The 18,972-nt window shown below is 34.2% G+C and overlaps 1 protein-coding gene and 1 long non-coding RNA gene across 3 annotated transcripts; both read left to right on the top strand.

Annotated features, from left to right (window-relative positions):
- Positions 1–8,516: 8,516 nt before the first annotated feature.
- Positions 8,517–9,362, top strand: LOC112092054. Its single transcript, XR_002902408.1, has 3 exons — positions 8,517–8,533; positions 8,695–8,737; positions 9,332–9,362. It is a non-coding gene; the product is annotated as an uncharacterized LOC112092054 (long non-coding RNA).
- A 2,809-nt stretch (positions 9,363–12,171) lies between these two features.
- LOC21405369 (FAD synthase) lies at positions 12,172–17,802 on the top strand. 2 transcript variants are annotated; one of them, XM_024167235.1, is made up of 17 exons: positions 12,172–12,387; positions 12,648–12,752; positions 13,978–14,023; positions 14,108–14,265; positions 14,364–14,481; positions 14,587–14,669; positions 15,023–15,082; positions 15,190–15,447; positions 15,591–15,687; positions 15,822–15,872; positions 15,986–16,066; positions 16,323–16,394; positions 16,587–16,649; positions 16,811–16,963; positions 17,068–17,125; positions 17,234–17,286; positions 17,386–17,802. In XM_024167235.1, exons 2-17 carry the CDS (start codon positions 12,652–12,654, stop codon positions 17,467–17,469), a joined length of 1,536 nt encoding a protein of 511 aa, XP_024023003.1. In that variant the 5' UTR covers positions 12,172–12,387; positions 12,648–12,651; the 3' UTR covers positions 17,470–17,802. The 2 variants fall into 2 exon arrangements, with proteins under 2 accessions (XP_024023003.1, XP_010098792.2); XM_010100490.2 differs by lacking the exon at positions 12,172–12,387 and having other exon boundaries at positions 12,640–12,752.
- The last annotated feature ends 1,170 nt before the right edge of the window (positions 17,803–18,972 follow it).

Below are 18,972 nucleotides of genomic sequence, written 5' to 3'. Positions count from 1 at the left end.
CATAAATGACTATCTCGTTAAAAACCTTGCTAAGTAAAACCCGTGGGGAGATCGGGACAAAACCTTAGCGAAGGAAAAAATAGTGTAGTAGCTAGGAATAGTAAATTACAAACCTAAGTGCTTCCAGAAGATTCTGTTATTTCTAAGTTAGAAAAATATTCTTGCATCGAATCATCTGTGTATTGTTGTTTTCGTCTTCTGGCATCTTCCTAGTCTTTAACGCACATTAGTCCCTCTAAGATATCTGGATGCATTCTGCTTCTCTTCTCGTCAAGAATTCGGTTGCTTGCGCTAAAAGCTTGCTCCGATGCTACCGTTGACACTGGAGTTGTCAGAATGTCACGAGCTATTATGGACAGTGTTGAAAAACGATCTGTCTTGCTCTTCCACCACTGTAAGATGTCTAGTTTGTCGTCATTGATTACAAAATTTACTTCAAAATATTTGACTAGTTCCGTAGACGCTTGTGTTGAGGACGATCTTGCCGTTTTCTCTTTCTTCTTCAAGAAACTCCACGACGATCCTTTAGGACCCAAACTGGTAGTTGACGATGAAGTTCCCTGTTCTTTTTTACCCGTGATATATTTTGCTTCATACAAACTAAAAACTTTTTCAACATTTTCTTAGCGTCAGTAATACTTAGTTGCATATCTATTTTTAAATTCTCTGCGGTAGCAGTCATCAATGATTCAGTTCCATCTACTCCGCATTGTAAAAAACTTCTAGAAATTTAAAAAAATACTCAGCAATCTGTCAATCAGGATCGAAAATTGAAATTTGATCGTTCTTACTGTTTACGTATGTCGTGATAAGCTGTGAATATGGGAGTGCTGCCTTCAACATTAAATATGTTGAATTCCACCTATGTCTCATGTCAGTTGGAAACTTTCTTGGGCGCATCTGGCTATTCCTAGAATATTGTTTGAATTCTTGGAGCCGAGCTCCAGAACTAGATATGAAGGATAATGATTCTCTAATATTTGTAAGATTAGCAGAGATATGTTCAATTTCTGTCTGAACTACTAAATTAATTATGTGACATGCACACCGTTGATGAAAAATTTCCCCTCCAAATGTCGGTTTCAAACTACGTTTAAACAGATTAATTGCAGCTGTATTAGCTGACGCATTATCAAAAGTAATTGTTAAAACTTTATCTTCTATCCCATAAAACCCAAAAATTTCCATTATTGTACTGAAAATAGCTGTTGCGTTATGAGGATATGGACATAAACGAAAACCAATTATTCTTTTTTGTAAAACCCAATCGTTATCAACGTAGTGCTCTGTGACACATAAATATCCAGTTTTATTACATCCCTCCCACAGATCAGAAGTGCAAGACACAGTAGCATTAAAAGTCCTAAAATTATCAACAAGAGATTGTCTCATTGCATAAAAAACTTTCATGCAATCAGAACGAGTTGTGTTTCTACTTACCCATTTAAATTGTGGGCAAAAGGTTGTCTGGATGAATTCTTCGGAGGCATCATCTGCAAAAGAAAGAGGCAATTCGGCACTAGCTAGAAATTTAGCTAGTGCCTCACGAGCACGTTGTGCATCATATGCAAAATTTTATAACCCATGTAATGTGAGTGATAGTGTTTGTTGGCAGGAGTCCACACTCTCACCTTGGTGCAACGGTAGCCATATTTTCCAATGTCTATCCAGATGACCAGTACCCCCACCATTTTTATTAGAAAAGTGCTTTTTATAATATTTACATACCGCACGAATTTCCATCTCACCTGTTTTTAGATTTGGTCGGGCTCCTTGGTGAAATGCTACCATGCCGGAGAAGTTCGCGGTCTTTTTCCTCTGCTGCGTTCTCCAGCTTCTTCGTTGTATACTGAAGCATTATCCACCGGAGCATTTTCTGGTTCAGTGGGGGTGGGGTTGGAAGGCATCATTTCTTCCTCAAAAAATATCTCCTCACGAAGCTCAGGAAGAGCAGTGAAATTAGGGAAATTTGGTGAGGCCATTTTCTGGAAATTGATAGAACTTGATTGAACTTTGTAAATGAAAGAGCTAGAAAATGAATGAACACGAGAAAAAAGCTTAGAATCAAAATCAAAGAGAGAAGTTGAGAGATAGAATGAGAGTGAGATGAGAAGATGAGAGTGAATTGTTGTGTGGGATTTATGGTGGAATTAAGGGGTATTTATAGGGGATTTTTGGGTTAAAATTCAGTTTTTTCCCGTTGGGCCCTTCACGGGCCCAACGTGCGGCACGTGACGGGCCTCCCGTTTGGCCCATCATGTGCCAAACGGGAGGCACATGACGGGCCAAACGGGAGGCCCGTCACGTGCCGAACGTTGGGCCTACTGGACCAAATGAAATGGGCTTTTCGTGGGCCGTTTCGCGTGCTTGGGCCGGGCCGAATAAGGGCCGTGTCGTGGGCTTCCACGTGCTTGGGTCGCGGGCTGAGAAGTTGAGGCCCAGCCCTAGTCCATTACACGTGTCATGCCGACCCGACCCGTAACAGTAACGAACCGGACCGTGCCGAATCATGCACTATTACGGGCTGGGCCGGGCCGTCCATGGACGGCCCGGCCCATTTGACACCTCTATCTATAAATCATCTATTTCTCCTTCACCAATGGAGAACTGTTTAGAGCCTGCTTCATACTCTACACTCATCACTGTTCAAGAATCTTCCGTATGCCCTCTACCCTCCAAGTGTTTATCCTTTTTTTTCTCCCTCAAATTTCAATTTTTTTTTTCGTGGGTTTTAGTTATAAGGGGAGTTTCTCTTTCTTGGAAACTTTTTTTGCATATTTGAAACTATTTTTAAAAACAGTTTTTACGTATTTTGAGAAGTAAATAATGAAAATGAGAATGAAACGATATTAGTTTAATAAATGTTTTGAAAACGAAAACAGTAAAAATGATTTTTGAGAAGAAATTAAAAAACAGTTAAAAGTTATTTTTATTTTTATTTTTTTATTTTTTAGTACTTATGAACAATATTATAATATATTAATTAATAAACACGATTATATTTTTTTATTATACTCAAAACAATCACTTAAAAAATTAACTAAATGCAATTTTAAAATCGGTCGCAAAATAATTCTCAAAACAATCTCATTTTTACTTTTTTTTTATTGAAAATAAAATTATTTTAAAACCAATTTCAAACACACTCTTTATATTTCAAGAGCATTGCTTCTTTTAGTTCAAGATTTTCCTTGATTTTCAAGATGGGTTTGTATTAATATGTGATATGAAGTAGTTTATTTATTTATTTTAAGTTCAATTCTTTGTTGTTGTATTTCTCTTTCTTGTGCAGTATGTGAAAGTTAGTGTCTTGATTAGAAATTCTGCTCTTTTGCTTACTGTTGACAAGTTTCTTGCAGTAGAAAACTGTTTAGAATCTTATAAGGGATTTATGGATTGTAGTGAAAATAATGTAAGGGCGTTTAGTTCGTTAATTTGAGTTGATATATACCTTTATTTAAGAACTTTTTACTATAACAAAAAAGTTAAATGTGACTGTTTCTGAGAGTTTTTTACTGTAATAAAACTCGAATTAGCGAAATAAACGAGACATAAGTAACGATATAGAGTAGTAGAGGTAGAGGTTAAAACCCAGCATGAAAATCCCCTTAAATGAAATGTTTTTGAATTTATGTAACAGGCTAGAAATCTGCTTTTATCTGTTTCGATATCTACGATTTCGGTTTGATTTTTATGCTTTCAAAGGCTTATAAGATGTTTTGCAGGATTTTGAATGATAAGTCTGTTAAGTGTTCATTCCACTTCTTGTCCTCACTTGTATACAAATGATAAGTTAAGGTATTAATTTTCTGTTGATGCTGATAAAGTTTTCTCACACAGAAATGATGGTTCTGTTTAGTTTTGTTCAGCTTAGTGATATAGAACGCGATGGTTGTGTCGTCTGAAGAGAATGTAAACTAATAGTAGTAGCTCTAATTCATATGAAAATCAACCACGGAGAAGCCGATCGAAAAAGATGTCTTTGTTAACCATGGTAGATGTCTTTTATCTTCTTAGCCTCAATTATCAGTCTAACATTGGCACAAATAGATTGAAAAATTGCAAAAAAAATAGCTGTTTTCACACTTTAGGATTGCAAATTGTGGTGCATACGGATTCTGGTAGTTAATGGGGCCGAAAATATATTGGCTGTGAGCTAATGCCTGAAGAATCTCTTTGCAACTCGGAGTGCACTTCGGATTTTGAGTATCTACAATTGTTCACTTAGGTGAGATATAGTGCCAACTTGGTATTGCTTTTGGATCTCCAAAAGTCCTTTTTTTGCATGTTACGTGATATAAGTAGCGTGTTAAGTAAAAGTATCCAAAAGTACTTTGCACCGACACCAATGCACTTTTACAGTTATTTGGTGAAGTTGGAATTTGAAACTTTTAGGTCCCGTTTATTTTACCGATTCGAGTTTTACTACAGTAAAAAGCTCTCAGAAACAGTCACATTTAACTTTTTTGCTACAGTAAAAAGCTCTCACATAAAATCACATCTCAATTCGAATTAAAAACTCGAATCAGCGAACTAAACGGACCCTAAACTTTCTGCTCCTACTTCTCCTTTCGCTATAAGTAAAAGTCAAACTTCTTTTGGAAGTGCAACAATCCCAGAATAAGCCCTAGGTTAAGCATTACGTGTCATTGGTATTGCGGGGTTTCCTTCATATAATGCTACAAGTCCACTAAAAAATTTGCTTTTCTGGCCTCTTGCAAGAGTTTCTTGAAGTAGCTTCTGGCCCTGGTTTATTATGTGGATCGCTTTACTTTATGCAGCTGAGATAGCTTGGCATGAGATGAGAAGAGAATGGTTCATAAACCGCAACGAGCCCCTAGAGAACCAATAATGAGGTAAAATTTTCTGTTCCTAGTTTCTTCGAATTTTACTGGTGTTGAATTAATGGTCAAATACTAGCTATGCATATCAGATCTGTCATTTACATCTTTAAGTAATATGCTTCAGCTATTATTTAGTTATGTCGTTTATACATTCTTACAAACTTTATCTAGGATGACAAAAATGTACCTTGTCGAAATTTGTTCTCATTTCTTGGGTTCCATTCACTATCTTTTCGCTTAGCAGTTGTCTTAAATCGGGTCCAAAGAAAAGAAAATGAATGTTTTGGTGCAAATTTCGGGAGAAACTTTATCATTCACATTTAGGGTGGGTTTTTTGAAGTAAAATACATCCACGAAAATTGTGTCGAAACTTTCTACCCCTGGTTCAAAGGAAAGTGATTGTGGAATCTTCTTTTTTTTTTTTTTTTTTCAGCTGGACCACGACTTATGAGGATCTGCTTTTATCCAATGAACCTTTTCAGCAGCCAATACCATTAGCTGTAGGTTTCTCTCGCACTCTTTGTTCTTCTTTCGTTTAGGTTTATCGATAGTGTTCAACATTTCTTGTTGAAATTCTGCAGAAGATGGTTGGTTTTATGGTTGACATATGGCATGAGGAAGGCCTCTATGACTAGATGATGATTTCTTGTCTACAATGATGCATACAATTGAATTTCACACAGTTTTATTTATGCAGAGATTAATTGCAAGGCAAGTCCCACATGGGTTACAAACTTTTCGCCCCTGATTTGATTGACTGAAAATATAGAAAAAGTTGGTTCTGTTGTTGTCAATGAATTGCTTAAAAACAAACTCATGGCATGGCAAAGCCCGAGCACAATTTGGATTAAGTGTAAAGAATTACTAATCTTGTGTCATAGTTGAGGTGCAGAGCTTAAAAATTTTGTGCATCTAACTAATCACTTATTGAGAAGGAACTTGATGATGCGTATTTTTTTCTCTTCATCATTGCATGTTAGCCAATTTTTTTTCCTGCTTTTGTGAATTGTGACCCTTGTTTCTAGATGCAATTGTTGACTTGATGACCAACGGGTCAACTACCAAACTTGCATTTTGTAGTCTAGTGAGAGGGAGTGTAGAGTAGTGATCATGAGTTCACTAATTTGAGTTGAGATGTGATTTTATGTGAGAGCTTTTTACTGTAGTAAAAAAATTAGATGTGATTGTTTGTAAGAGCTTTTTACTGTAACAAAACTCGAATCGGTGAAATAAACGGGGCCATAGTCAATGACCACTAGCTCAAATGGCATAGTTTAAGATAGGGTAGGGCTTGGGTTTGAGATGACGCTCGTTCTTGTCGGAAAAAAAACATCAACGGATATGGTTTCTACTTTCTAACTTCTAAGAGGGTAATATTTGGTTTGTCCCGCAGGTTCAAACCATAAATTAAAACCTATTGTTACAATGTTTTTTTGGACGAACATTTAACTTTCTGGTTCAAACCAAAGAGGCACTTAGTTTTCAATGCAATATTCTTTGTTTTGTTTTGTTTCTTTTTTACTGTGGGTGTACTACATGATCATTTTCTATCAATGTAAAGCTTCAACTAATATTCTATGTATATTATGCACCAATATTCTTTTTTACATAATACATAACACATTAACTGTGAGACCCACATATAATATTAGATAAAGATTTACACAGTTTTACGCAATAATAATAGTGTTAATTGGTTATAATCTTTATTAGTGACATTTAGCATTTATCTTTTTCTTCTGAAAAGTGTTTAATATATGGGAGAATATTACTAATTTAGACACTCGTTATTCTGAGTTTGTCGTTTGCCTCATTATTGATTTCAAAGCACCCGCAACACACTCGAAATTTTCTTTATTTTCAAGCTTGTAAAACAGCACTCAAAAGAGTAGAAACAAGTGTGTTGACCTAACCATAGGTGGAGTCACTTGAAGATAAGCGGGGGCAGCCGCCCTCATTCAAATTTTTTTGAAAAAAATATTACCTTTAAAAATTTTTAAAATTTTACATTTAAACCCCTATTAAAATAATATGTGCCCCCACTAAAATAAATATATTTTTTTATATGCTCGCACTAAGATAATTTGTTAAAAAAAATTTTAGTGTATGCTCTTATTGAAATGAAAGGCTGGTTCCGCCACTAGACCTAACCGTAAAGTATTAACATGACTTGATATGTAGTAAAGGTTCGAATGCTGCTAGGCCGTTAGCACATTCAGTAATCAATAGCGGTAACGCGCTCCTCGTTGAGGGGAGGGCTCGCGGTTAGTCAATTGGGCCTTCAGCGAATATTTCGGTCAGCGTCTCAACTCCGCAGGTACAAACTATATTGTCTTCAACCAAAAAACTTTCCCCGCGTGAGCAGGTCCTGCACGTCGCGGAAGTCACTGCCTTTGCCTTATCAAAAAAGTCATTGCCTTTTGTTTAGTTTTGCTTCTTTTCCTCATCATTTACCACATTTTAAATGGAAATTGCCAGGCTTACGGAGATTGAAAAATAAGCTGAGGAGTAAGGCTTACTATTAAATGGTATAAATTGGAAGTATTTCCCAAATAAGTATGACAACAGATAGTCACTATGGCGTCTCTTTCAATCAATAAGAAAATAGACAAGAAGATGAATAAATCTTTGAGAGGGAAAAAATGAATGAATGAATGACTGAATTGAACATAAAAGTTGATTACTGCACGTATATATTATTATAGATTGGAAAAATTAAGCTTTTGTAGCCTGGGGAAATTAGGTTTTAAGCCAGACGACATCTGGAAGCTTGGCAAAATTGATGTTGCGTGATCCGTTCCTTTTAATGATTTTCTGCACCATTATTTTCTTAATTTTGCCTTTGTTTGACAAGTCACATTTTGAGAGAAAAATCTTGGCAGTTAACTCTTTGAATTTGAATTTCTTATCAAATCTTCCCAGATTGCTAACACTATCAGTTTTTCGACCTGAATGTTCATGAGGATTAGTTTTTTAACGATTAGATCTGTACATGTTAGTATTAAAAATTTACGGCGTGTGAAAAATGCTCCTACTCTAGATTAGGCTATGGAAAAACAAATAGAACAATATGTATGTCCTATCATATTTGTACCATTTTTTAAAAAGTATCATTTTGGTATCTAGGATTGATAATTTGTGTTACGACATGATAACACGATACGAAGCCCACACAAAATTAAAAGGTTTAGATTTTCTTTAAATAGGTCTAGGAAGAAACGGGTTGAACCTGCCAGACATGATTAAAAAAAGGATCAACACGACACGAACTCTCTAATACGAAATTAACTCGTTTAATAAACGTGTCATAAATAGATTGATACAAACACGACACATTGTTAACCCATTTAATACCTGTATTATTTAAATATGTACAAATATTTTTCACTCCGCCACTGCTTCTTCTCAGTTCCTCTCTCTTTCTAAGCTTTTCTATTTCTCTCCGAAATCAAATTCAAACCCACCCTCGCTTTCACTCTCTCTTTTTCTCTCTACCTCACTTATATCTCTCTCTGTGTTGCTCTCTCTTTTACTCAGTCTGATCTTCCTTTTTCCCTCTGCATTTTACTCTCTTTCTTGCACTCAAATTAATATACTCCTATGAGTTCTTACTGACGCGCACAAGATCTTCTTCTCGGCGCCACCTTCTTCTCATCGGCGACTCAGCGCTTGCTTGTTCTCAAAGTGAGGTACTGACTTCATTCGATCAGTGGGTTAGTTTTCACATTTTCATTTTTTTTTTTTTATATGTGGGCTATTTTTTTATTTGTTTTTCTATGATTTTGGAATCTTGTTAACTCTCTTTGAAACTTTTGATGTTCATCATCATCATCAGCTTCCGTTTTTCCAGTTTTCTATTTTCGGAAACCAAGCCTCTATGTATTTGTGACAAGGTAAAGCTCTCTTTCTCTCCTTTTCTTATTCTCCGTTTTTCTGATGTTAATTGCAGTGTTAATCTCCATTGAATGTATGCGTTCCTTTTTTGTTCCCCTAAATCGTTTCTTGGTTCTATATGAATATACAAATGCATTACAGAGAAAAATATCGTCGTGTGTATGTTAATTACAGTCTATAGCTCCATATTCTGTGCTTTTCTTTTTTCTTTTTATCTAATTCGTTATGTGTTGTTCTTGATCTGATATACTGATTTGTGATTTTTGAGGTTTTTTAGTTTGTGAAAGTTAGGAGATCTTAGTTCTGTGTTTTGAAAGCTACGGTTTTGAGCAGTAACATTTTCATTTGTTTTTTGTTCAATCTAAGGTTTGGTTTAGTTTCTAATTTGTTTTTCGTTGAATTTTGATGATTTAATACAAGATTTATCCTACGAGACTTTGAATATTGTACTCTATGATATGTGCCTTTGAATATTTAATCTTTTTTGTTTCAATTTGTGAGTGTGGACTCGTGTTTAGTTTTTGGTCTTTCTGGGAATATGAACACATGATTTATGGTCTTGATTCAAGGAAATGTGTTTTTGTATTTTGTAGATTTTAAGGAAGTGGTGGATGATCTCACAGGACATCTTCAAATTTAGCTCGAAGAATGAGGATCCTATCTCTCAAGTATCAAACTTCAGTGTAGCTGAATTTGTTATACCAGTTGCTCATGGATTTTTTTTTTTTTTTTTTTTTTTTGAATAAGGATTTTTATCTTTTGAATGATCAGTCAAATAATCATTTTGGATTTGACTTTTGAATAATACAAATTTACTGTTTTGTTGAGTTTTGGTGTTAATACTGGTTACTTATGCTATGAATTTTGGACTTGGCTTGGCTTTATGTTTGTGGACTGTTGAACAAACTTTTATTTCAGAGATTGCATTTGTATATTATGTTAGTTTGTTTGATCTTAAGCTACTGCTATGTAGTTAGGGTAATCATTTGAATGCTTTTCAATATTTTTTTAGCCTTGCAAATTGATTTAAGCAGGTTGAAACCTATCATAAACAGGTTGACATGCTCTTTTTATTACCCATTTAATAGGCAAGTTAGCGGATTCTAACGGGTTAACAATATACTATTATGTCTCATTTAATAAACAGGTTAATTTAGTCGTGTCGTGTCAACTTGCTTATACACAGGTCGTGTTGGGGTTTTATATTGACACAAGTAATAAATGGGTCGTGTTTGTTTCAAGACTCATAGTGTCATCTGAGGGGGTCAACACAACACATACATGACACGGCAACACGAATTGCCACCCTATTGGCATTTACATATGTGAGTTGAGATTTGGCTTGTAGATATGGGTGGCAATTCGTGTTAATGGATCGTATTCATATTAAACCGTTATTAAGAGAAAATTAGTAAACTCACTTTTTAAATGTATTATTCTAAGATTTTTACTTTTTATTCTTGATTAATATCTTTTTTACTAATATAGTTTTTTGATGAATGGAAGTCTAAGAGATAAAAATTCAAGACTCATGTATTTTAAGGGGTATGTATTTTCTTTTTTCGTTATTAATCATATTAGAAAATAGTAATCCAAACACGATCCATTTATTAAATGTGTCAAAAATATTAATCCAAATACGCCCATTTATTTATTGTGTTAATTGTGTCAACCTACATAACTCGTTTTAGATTAATATATTGAATAAATAAATTATGCAATTATAATTTATTTAACATGATGACGACAAGTTTAATAGTTTTATTAATCTATTTATCTTTTCTAAAGAAAGAAAAAAAAACAAGTAAAGATTGTCTATAACATTCATGTTTTGTATTCAATGCAAAATTTTTTTATATAATAAATTTACAAAATAACACGTTTAGCTAATCATCTCAATTTGGGTTATTTTGTATTAAATGATCAATTCTAATTCAACTCATTTATTTATCTTATTAATCTTATCAACTTGATTATAATCTAACACTATTAATAATAAATCCAAACATACTGGTGTTTGGTATGAGGATTCGTGTCATGATTCAAATCATGATTCGTGACTCATTATCGTATTTTTTCTCATAAAAAATACATATAAACTAAAAATAATTTTAAATTATAATTCTGAATTCGTAAACTAAACGTTTAGTCGGCTAAGTTTTGAGTTGCATCTTCTGCCGGAATTGACATCCTAATATGGATGATGATAGTCCATGGAGTTGGAGTAGAATTGTCAACCCCCTCATAATAGTACGGGGTTCATAGGTGTTAGTTCCGTTCAAAACATTTGACCATTTTGCAATTTTGAGCTGATTTTGGCAATAAATTTGAATACAAAAACTTTTAGGAAGCAAATAGACAACGTAAATTATTGATAACGTTGTGCAAATTGCTCTATTTTTATTGTCATCTTGCGTATTAACTATTAAGGTAAACTAATCATTACTTGTTGAGAACGTTCGGAAGAATTTACTTCTACTTCTCTTTTGAACGGGGTTTTTTTTTTTTTTTTGAACTTTCTTCTATAAAATTAAAAAAATAAAATTATTAATAGTTTTTTTTTAATCATTTTCAACCGTTCAATTTACATTAAAAATTATTTATTTTACATATTTTTTAATTTTTATTTAATTTTAATTAGATTTAACTGTCGAAAAATTGATCTCATCAGAGATAGTCTTTTTTTTTAATAAACTAGAAATTCCGGAAAAAAATAATTACAAAAAACAGCTAATCGTGAGCTTTAGTTAAAGCATGAATATTCTTAAGAACAAATTGTACTAAAAGTAATGATAAAAAAAAAAAAAAAAATAGTCAACGTAGATGTAGTTGTCATATCATGGTCCAACTGCTGCCTTCACATGTTAAATGTTATTATTTTGTGTTTTCCAAAGATTCATATTTGAATTGAATTGAATATTCTAAAAGAAAGAAAAAAAAATTGGCGAAAAAAGGCTAAATCATTAGAGAATACTTTTTTTAAGAACAATTTCAGAGGAAGTTGAAAAAAGGAAATTGAAGTGGAATATATCCGAATATTCTTCATATCCATTTTGATTTACAATCTATCGTAAATAGAAAAACGACATGAAATTATGCTGCGCGAATTCCACTTTGATTTTTACTGGGAAAAAAATATGATTGTCCTAAAAGGAAAAACGACATGAACATTCTAAACTAATTCCACTTTGTTTTTTACTCGAAAATAATATGATAATTTCTTGGGGGAAAAATTTGGAAAAGTATGAGAATTTGGAAAGTAATTCACACCAATTGAAAAATATTCCAAAAAAATATTAATTTTAAATGAAAAATATTAATCACATCACCGTCATGTCATCCACTCCATTCTCCAATTTCGGTTTCAATGACTTGGCCTCGTTCCCTGAGTTTCTGCTTATATATTATACAAACCAAGACTCTAAATGAAAAGAAAAAAAAAGAAAAAAAAAACTTTTTTTTCTCTCTCAGATAAACAATCTGTGGCATCTAGAAAACACGCTTATATATATGACTCAAAAATATCCCTGTTTCAGTTTGTTTTGAAGAGTTGAGAATCTTTTTGCCATAAAAATCTTATACATTTCAGCTTTTTTGCGTCTATTGTTCTCTCTCAAGCTTGGAAATCGCCGGTGAAGACTATTCCAAGGTCAGTTTTTTGACTTCATGGCTGTGAAATCTCTGAATTTATGGAAACCCCATTTTCTTAATTTAGTGGGAAAGAAGAGATTTTTGGTCTGATTTTGGAGAAAAATATATTTTTGGTTTGATTTTGGAGAACCTATTTGCTTAGTTCAGGAGGAAAAGGTGTAAAATCTCTGCAATCTAAGAAGCCCGTTTGAAAAAATTTGTTTCTTTTGGTCATTATTTGAGTTATTTTTTTGTTTGAATATTAATTTGCATGTCAAGGGTGATGGAGATTGATAAAGCAATCAGAGAAAGTGATGATCGATGGCTGAAAACAAAGTACAATAGAGCCATCTATGTTATTCAGAGAGCTCTGGCTCTTTACTCGTAAGTTTTTTTTCTTTTTCTTTTTAATTTTTTTATTCTGCCATTGCTGTTTTAGCTTTCTTAGTTTTGAGTTTATGGATATTGAGTTTTTATTTATCAGGGGTTTGGAATTTAGCTTCAGTTTAATTGTGTATAAATCTGGCATTAAGGAAAGGATATGAAAGTTAGAAATTAAATACTTTGGGGTCTCTTTTTGAAGAAAAATGTATAAACGCGTTTGGGCGGAGTCCAATTATAATACTATTTCAAGATGAGTGGAGAGCTTCCGCTTTCTGAGGCTTCATGCAATGGACTTTTGGAGGCTGTTTCTTTTTCTTTGACTTTCTCACATTGTCTTATAAATAATAAGTCAACGAAGATAAAATTGACGCGTCAATTTCTGCTATGTCAAAACGTTTGCTTTCCTGTTATTGTTGCTTCAACAATCAATGAAGTTTTTAATGGAATTATGCCCCATTTCAACTATGCGATATGTTTAACTTTGTATCAAGAAATGATATTGAGGTGGTTGTATTTTAACCAAAAGCATAACGATTTTTTTTTTTAAATGTTTTTACTTGTATAAGATATAGATGGAATGTCTAGATAAGGAAGTGCGAAAGAGTTCTTTTGATTGTCCTTATTCGGATCTACGTGGACTCGTGGACGTGTGCTATTGGACAATGCTTTGATCATACCTTGTTTATACTTGTCGATTGTTGGGATATGGTTAAGATTCTCTACATGTCCTTGCTCGGTGTCACTTAGCGTTTTGGTCAATCAGGCGAGAACACGTTGCAATAACGTTTCATGCGTGGCTGGGAACTTTGATTCTTGTAAATAGATGGCCTCCTTTTTCAGATTATAATCTCTTACATGCCAAATGGATTACATTTATCCAAACAGTTTAGGAGCTCAAAAAACTCATAAAACACGTCCATATTAATGACCATGTATATCTTGATGCCATGGGAGAAATTGGCAAGTTTTCCCAATATTGTTTTATTCTGCAGTTTCCTACAAGACTGTGCATTACTTAAAGCATCATTAGTATTTAATGCTCATTGGAACATAGTACTTGTGAAAGAAAGGAAAACTGGGAATGTTCTGCATAAGTTATGGACATTATTAATTTCTAAATATTGTCTTCCCTTTAATGTTCCTATTTATCCATAGGAAGTGATTAGTACTCTGAGTCCACGGGGAACTTGCAGTTCCTAATAATTTGGGTCTTTTGATCAAACAGGATCGAAGAAGTTGCCTTTAGCTTTAATGGCGGAAAGGATTCTACAGTAAGTTTTGATATGGTTTCTTTGTGATCTATACCTTTTCTTTTATCTTATTGATACTCACAGCGACAATAACTTGTATGGTAGGTTCTGCTGCACCTACTTAGGGCTGGCTACTTTTTGCATAAAAGGGAGCAGAATTGTGCCAGTGAGGATCCAAAGGATTTCCCTATCCGAACAATATATTTTGAGAGCCCATCTGCATTTCCTGAAATCAACTCTTTTACTTACGATGCTGCTGCTAAGTTTGTATTACTTCCCTGTCTTTAAGTGCCTTTAAATGTTGGGAGAATTTTTGTTTAGGCAAGCTGATAAGCATTTTGGTATGTCCTTATTTATGCAGCTATGGTATGCAAATGGATATAATTCGGTCAGATTTCAAATCTGGTTTGGAGGCTTTATTGAAGTCTAAACCAATCCGTGCCATTTTCCTTGGCGTCCGAATGGGTGATCCTACAGCGGTATTTTGATAATATATCTCTAGAAAACGTAACCACATCCTGCTGTTATCTTTTGGATTTCCATTACAACGCCTTACCTTCTGTATATCTCTTTTAATCTTTTAGGTAGGCCAAGAACAGTTCTCCCCTAGTTCGGTAGGATGGCCTCCTTTCATGAGAGTGAATCCTATCTTGGATTGGTCGTACAGGTTTGTCCTTGTAGCTCATACTGCCTCCTCTAGCTTCTTCCTCTTGAGAAAATAACGTGAATTATATAGGACAGATTGCTCCTTATTTTTTGCTACTTAGTTACTAGGGTTCAGACCACCTCACGGGCACCTACATGACAAATGTCGTAGTTTCTTGACTTTCAAAGTTAAACTTGGGCTCACAAAGTGAGCTCAGAGGATTTTTGTATGAATAGCGTAAATATTATGGAATATGTATAGAAGGTTTTCATGCCATACAGACATCAATTGTCACTTGGTATTTATTATATTTCATTCTTTGCTCGTATCTTTGAAAGTTCATTCAAGAATTTTGACTTTGTTTTCTTTGGCAGAGATGTTTGGGCATTTCTCTTAACATGCAAGGTCAAATACTGCAGTCTTTATGATCAAGGGTAATGCTACTTTTGTTGCGACCTTATCTGTTGGAATTCTACCAATTTGTCTAATCAGATTCAGTCAGATAATTTTTTTTTTGTTTTTTTTGTTTTCATCTTCGCAGTTACACATCTATTGGGAGCATTCATGACACAGTTCCTAACGCATTGTTGTGCAATAGTAATTCCTCGAGCAGTGAAGAAAAATTTAGACCGGCGTATTTACTCTCTGATGGAAGATTAGAGAGAGCTGGTAGAATAAACAAATTTTCTTCTTCAGTTTGTGGGAAATCACCTGCCCTTAGCAATGGCCTAATCGCTGGGGATTTGCATAAAAATAGGTTGCTCACAGCTTCAGTCATCGCTGTGGGGGATGAGATCCTGTACGTCCCTTTTCTACACGCATTTTGTCGTTATTTGATGTCCATGACTACTATTAAGAGTCGAGAAATGTTCAAAGTCATCACCTTCTTATTTTCATCTCGCCGAAGTTTCTGATATTCTATCTGTCTGTTCCATAGCTCAGGCTCTGCACTGTTGAGGATCAATTGGGGCCTTCACTGTGTAAGAAGCTCCATTCTATTGGTTGGTCGGTATCACAAACTACTGGTGTCCAGAATGATGTGAGTATATCTCTACGGAGAACTACTAATCTTTATTTTGACATGTAATTTTGCCTAGGAGCTACGTGTTTCATTCAGTAAGCTTCATTTTTTTCAAAAATAATTTTGTTCCCAATGCGTGCATTTTCTACCAGGTAGATTCGGTGGCTGAAGTAGTTGAAAGGAGAAGCTCAGCTAGTGATTTGGTAAATTCTTTAGACGATCTTTTGAGTGCCTTTCTGGTTGTGTTCTTGGCACCAAGGGGGATGAGGGTTGAAATTTTGATTCTAGAAATGATCTGTACTTGACTGATTTATAGGTATTTATATATGGAGGGATAGGCCCACTTCATTCGGATGTTACTTTGGCTGGTGTCGCAAAGGCTTTTGCCGTTCGTCTGGTGCGAAATTTCCTTCTAGTCAACATTTTTCTTTTAATATTTTCTTTTTCTTTTTCTTTTTTGATACAATGAATTGATCTTTTTATTAATTGTCAATATTCAAGAAATAAAACGTAAATTAGTCAAGTATCTACAAACTTCAATTACTATTGAACAGTTTTAATTGGCATGAGACTTTTGATGCTGTACTATATATAGCAGTGATAGCATTTCTTGCACTAATTAAACTTTATTTGGTCTGTTATCCATACTTCAGGCTCCTGATGAAGAATTTGAAGAATATCTGAGGCAGGTCGTAGGTGATTACTGCCCTGGCGATCGTAACGAGGTATTTCATGCGATAAATTAGAGACACTTGAACTTTTAAGTTCTGTATTGCCATGATGACCATGTTATAAAAGCAGTGTTCTTATCTTTCATTTTTTATGTTTTGTCACGATACACAAGTAATTTTGGTATCCTTCACCAGGGTCATGAAAGTCAGAATTTGACCTCCAATTTTCTGTTTTCCCTTTTCCAGATGGCCCTATTACCTGAAGGTATTACCGAATTGTTGCATCATGAAAACCTGCCTGTGCCATTGGTACGTGTTAGAAGCTTAAATGTGATGCTTAATATCTCAAATATTGTCATCTAAAAAATTTTTTTTTATCAACCCATAAACTTTGTTTGACAGTTATTATACATCTGTTGTATTAAGTAAAGCTAATTTAGACAAATTAGTCTGATGATTGTTTCTTGTAGATCAAGTGTAAAAATGTGATTGTCCTCGCTGCAACAAATTATACCGAGCTGCAAACACAATGGGACTGTCTTATCGAACTATCGAGATCCAGTGGTGTGTTAGCGGTGATGAAACCGTATGTTTTGAGGAGCTTGACAACAAGTCTTTCTGATGTACGTGTTAAATTACCAATTTCAATTCGAACTTTGGATTAATTAACTGCATAAAGCCGTTCTGTCTCACAGCTTAATGTGCTCAATGTACATAAAAACTGCAGGTGGCAACTGCTAAACCGATTTCAAAACTTTGCCTTGAATTTCCAGACCTTCACATCAGTAAGTTATCATGAACATTGTAGATCTTCATGACTATGGATTTATTTATGGATGATATTTTCGATATCCTTTCTAACTCGGAAAAATGTTCTCCATGAAATTGTTTAGGTTGTTATCGCGAATCTCTTTATGGACCTCTTGTAGTTAGTTTCAGAGGCAGGGTAAGGCAGCATCCAAAAAAAAAAAAAAAAAAAGTTCCCATTAAATTTTACGGTTCAGTTATGTGTTTTCCAGATAAAACATTGCAATTTCGGTTGCAGGACCAAGCGCGGATTGAATTGGCCGCGGAAGCATTGCGCAAGAAATTCGAACCTGGAGCATTCGCTGAAATTAATTCAAGTTGATAATTCTAGCTTCCAATGGAACTGTTGGCTTCTAAGTTTCGTTTCATTTTCACACCCCAAAAGTTGTTTGGTTCATTCTCATGAAGTATATTCCTCTCAAACATGAATTTGGGGTGAGAGGTGAGAAAGATCATTGCAAATGAAAAGTGGGAAGAGAGAAAAAGAAAGATGGAAGAACAAAAACATGCAAAACTAGAATGCTTCATGACTGGGCAAAAGCCCTTGAGAAAAAAGGAAGGATAGCATTTAACAGCAACACCTTTGTCATGATGCACAAGCACACAAAAGACTTGTTTTTTCTTTTTCTGGACTATTTTTTTGAAATAAAATCAATTTAATACTCTGTTATAATAAAACATGTTCTTAATATCTTGTGTTTTTAATAATATCAAAATAATACCTTAATATCTTGTGTTTTTAATAATATTAAAATAATATTTTAATGTTTTAGCAAATTTTCTTTTGGTACCTTCAAGCTAATTTTTAGGACAAAATATCCTTTATACCCTTTTAGTTATTTTGTTCTAGATTTAATGATTAATTTCTTAAAAAAGATTATTAATTTTAAAAAATACAAAACAATAACAAAACCCATCATTAAGAACGAAATCAAAATCTACCGCAATCAAAACCAACTAACCAAAGATAAAACAAAAACCTGATCCGTTCTTAATTCTTATGCCAGAATCAAATGTTAGATTTTTTTTTTACTTTATAGAATCAAATGTTAGATTGAAACCAAACATGTGCTTCTTGCTATTAGAATCAAATTAACCCTTTTTGCAATTAATAAAAAAAAAAAAAAAAAAACCAGAACTTTGCTTTAAACCGTTGAAGAACTTGATGGCAATCTGCCAGTCAATTGGAATCAGTGATGGTTCTACAAAAAAAAAAAAAAAGAAAAAAAAAACTATAATCAATCCATCCATTGCCATTGCTGGTCCACTTGATCTTCTAGAAAATATATATACATATATATATAGAAATTCTCTTTAATCTCTTACTCGGATTGAAATGATACTTGTTGATTTTTCTATAAAATATGTATATATTTTTTTTAAACGTGTATATTTTTAAAAAATATATATATTATATTTTATCATTAAAAAATAAAAAAATATATACACATTTAAAAAAAAATATACATCTTTTATAGGGAAATGAACAAATGCTTGTACCGGAGACTTTGCCCATGAAAAAAAAAAAAACACCCCACAAATAACTCTAAACACAGTCTCCATAGGTCTTGAAATGTTTCTAAAATATGCAACTAAGCAGTCCCTGGACCAATCTCCATGGATCTCCGAGACCAAGCTTCGTGGGTCTCCGAGACCAATCGCCGAAGCTCGTAGAAGCTGATCTCCCCGGAGACCCACCGTTGTTAGGTTGCGAGCATGAGTAGCGCGATCCCCCATTTTCGCCGGCGAAGTAGGGGGCCGTAGGACTTGGGCACTAAGGGTGGGGATGGGGATTGGGGGTGGGGGGGGAGGAATCTGGGCAGTG

This window comes from Morus notabilis, unplaced genomic scaffold (assembly GCF_000414095.1).
Source record: "Morus notabilis unplaced genomic scaffold, ASM41409v2 Scaffold124, whole genome shotgun sequence".
Classification (NCBI taxonomy): domain Eukaryota; kingdom Viridiplantae; phylum Streptophyta; class Magnoliopsida; order Rosales; family Moraceae; genus Morus; species Morus notabilis.
The sequence above is the reverse complement of the archived record's forward strand: the minus strand, read 5'-3'. Positions and strand labels throughout refer to the sequence as shown.

Coding starts and splice junctions, on each gene's coding strand:
- LOC21405369 (XM_010100490.2), top strand. CDS start 12,640: ATGTCAAGGGTGATGGAGATTGATAAAGCAATCAGAGAAAGTGATGAT. Junction 15,083..15,189: donor TGCAGTCTTTATGATCAAGG/GTAATGCTACTT, acceptor TCATCTTCGCAG/TTACACATCTATTGGGAGCA. Junction 16,964..17,067: donor TGACAACAAGTCTTTCTGAT/GTACGTGTTAAA, acceptor TAAAAACTGCAG/GTGGCAACTGCTAAACCGAT.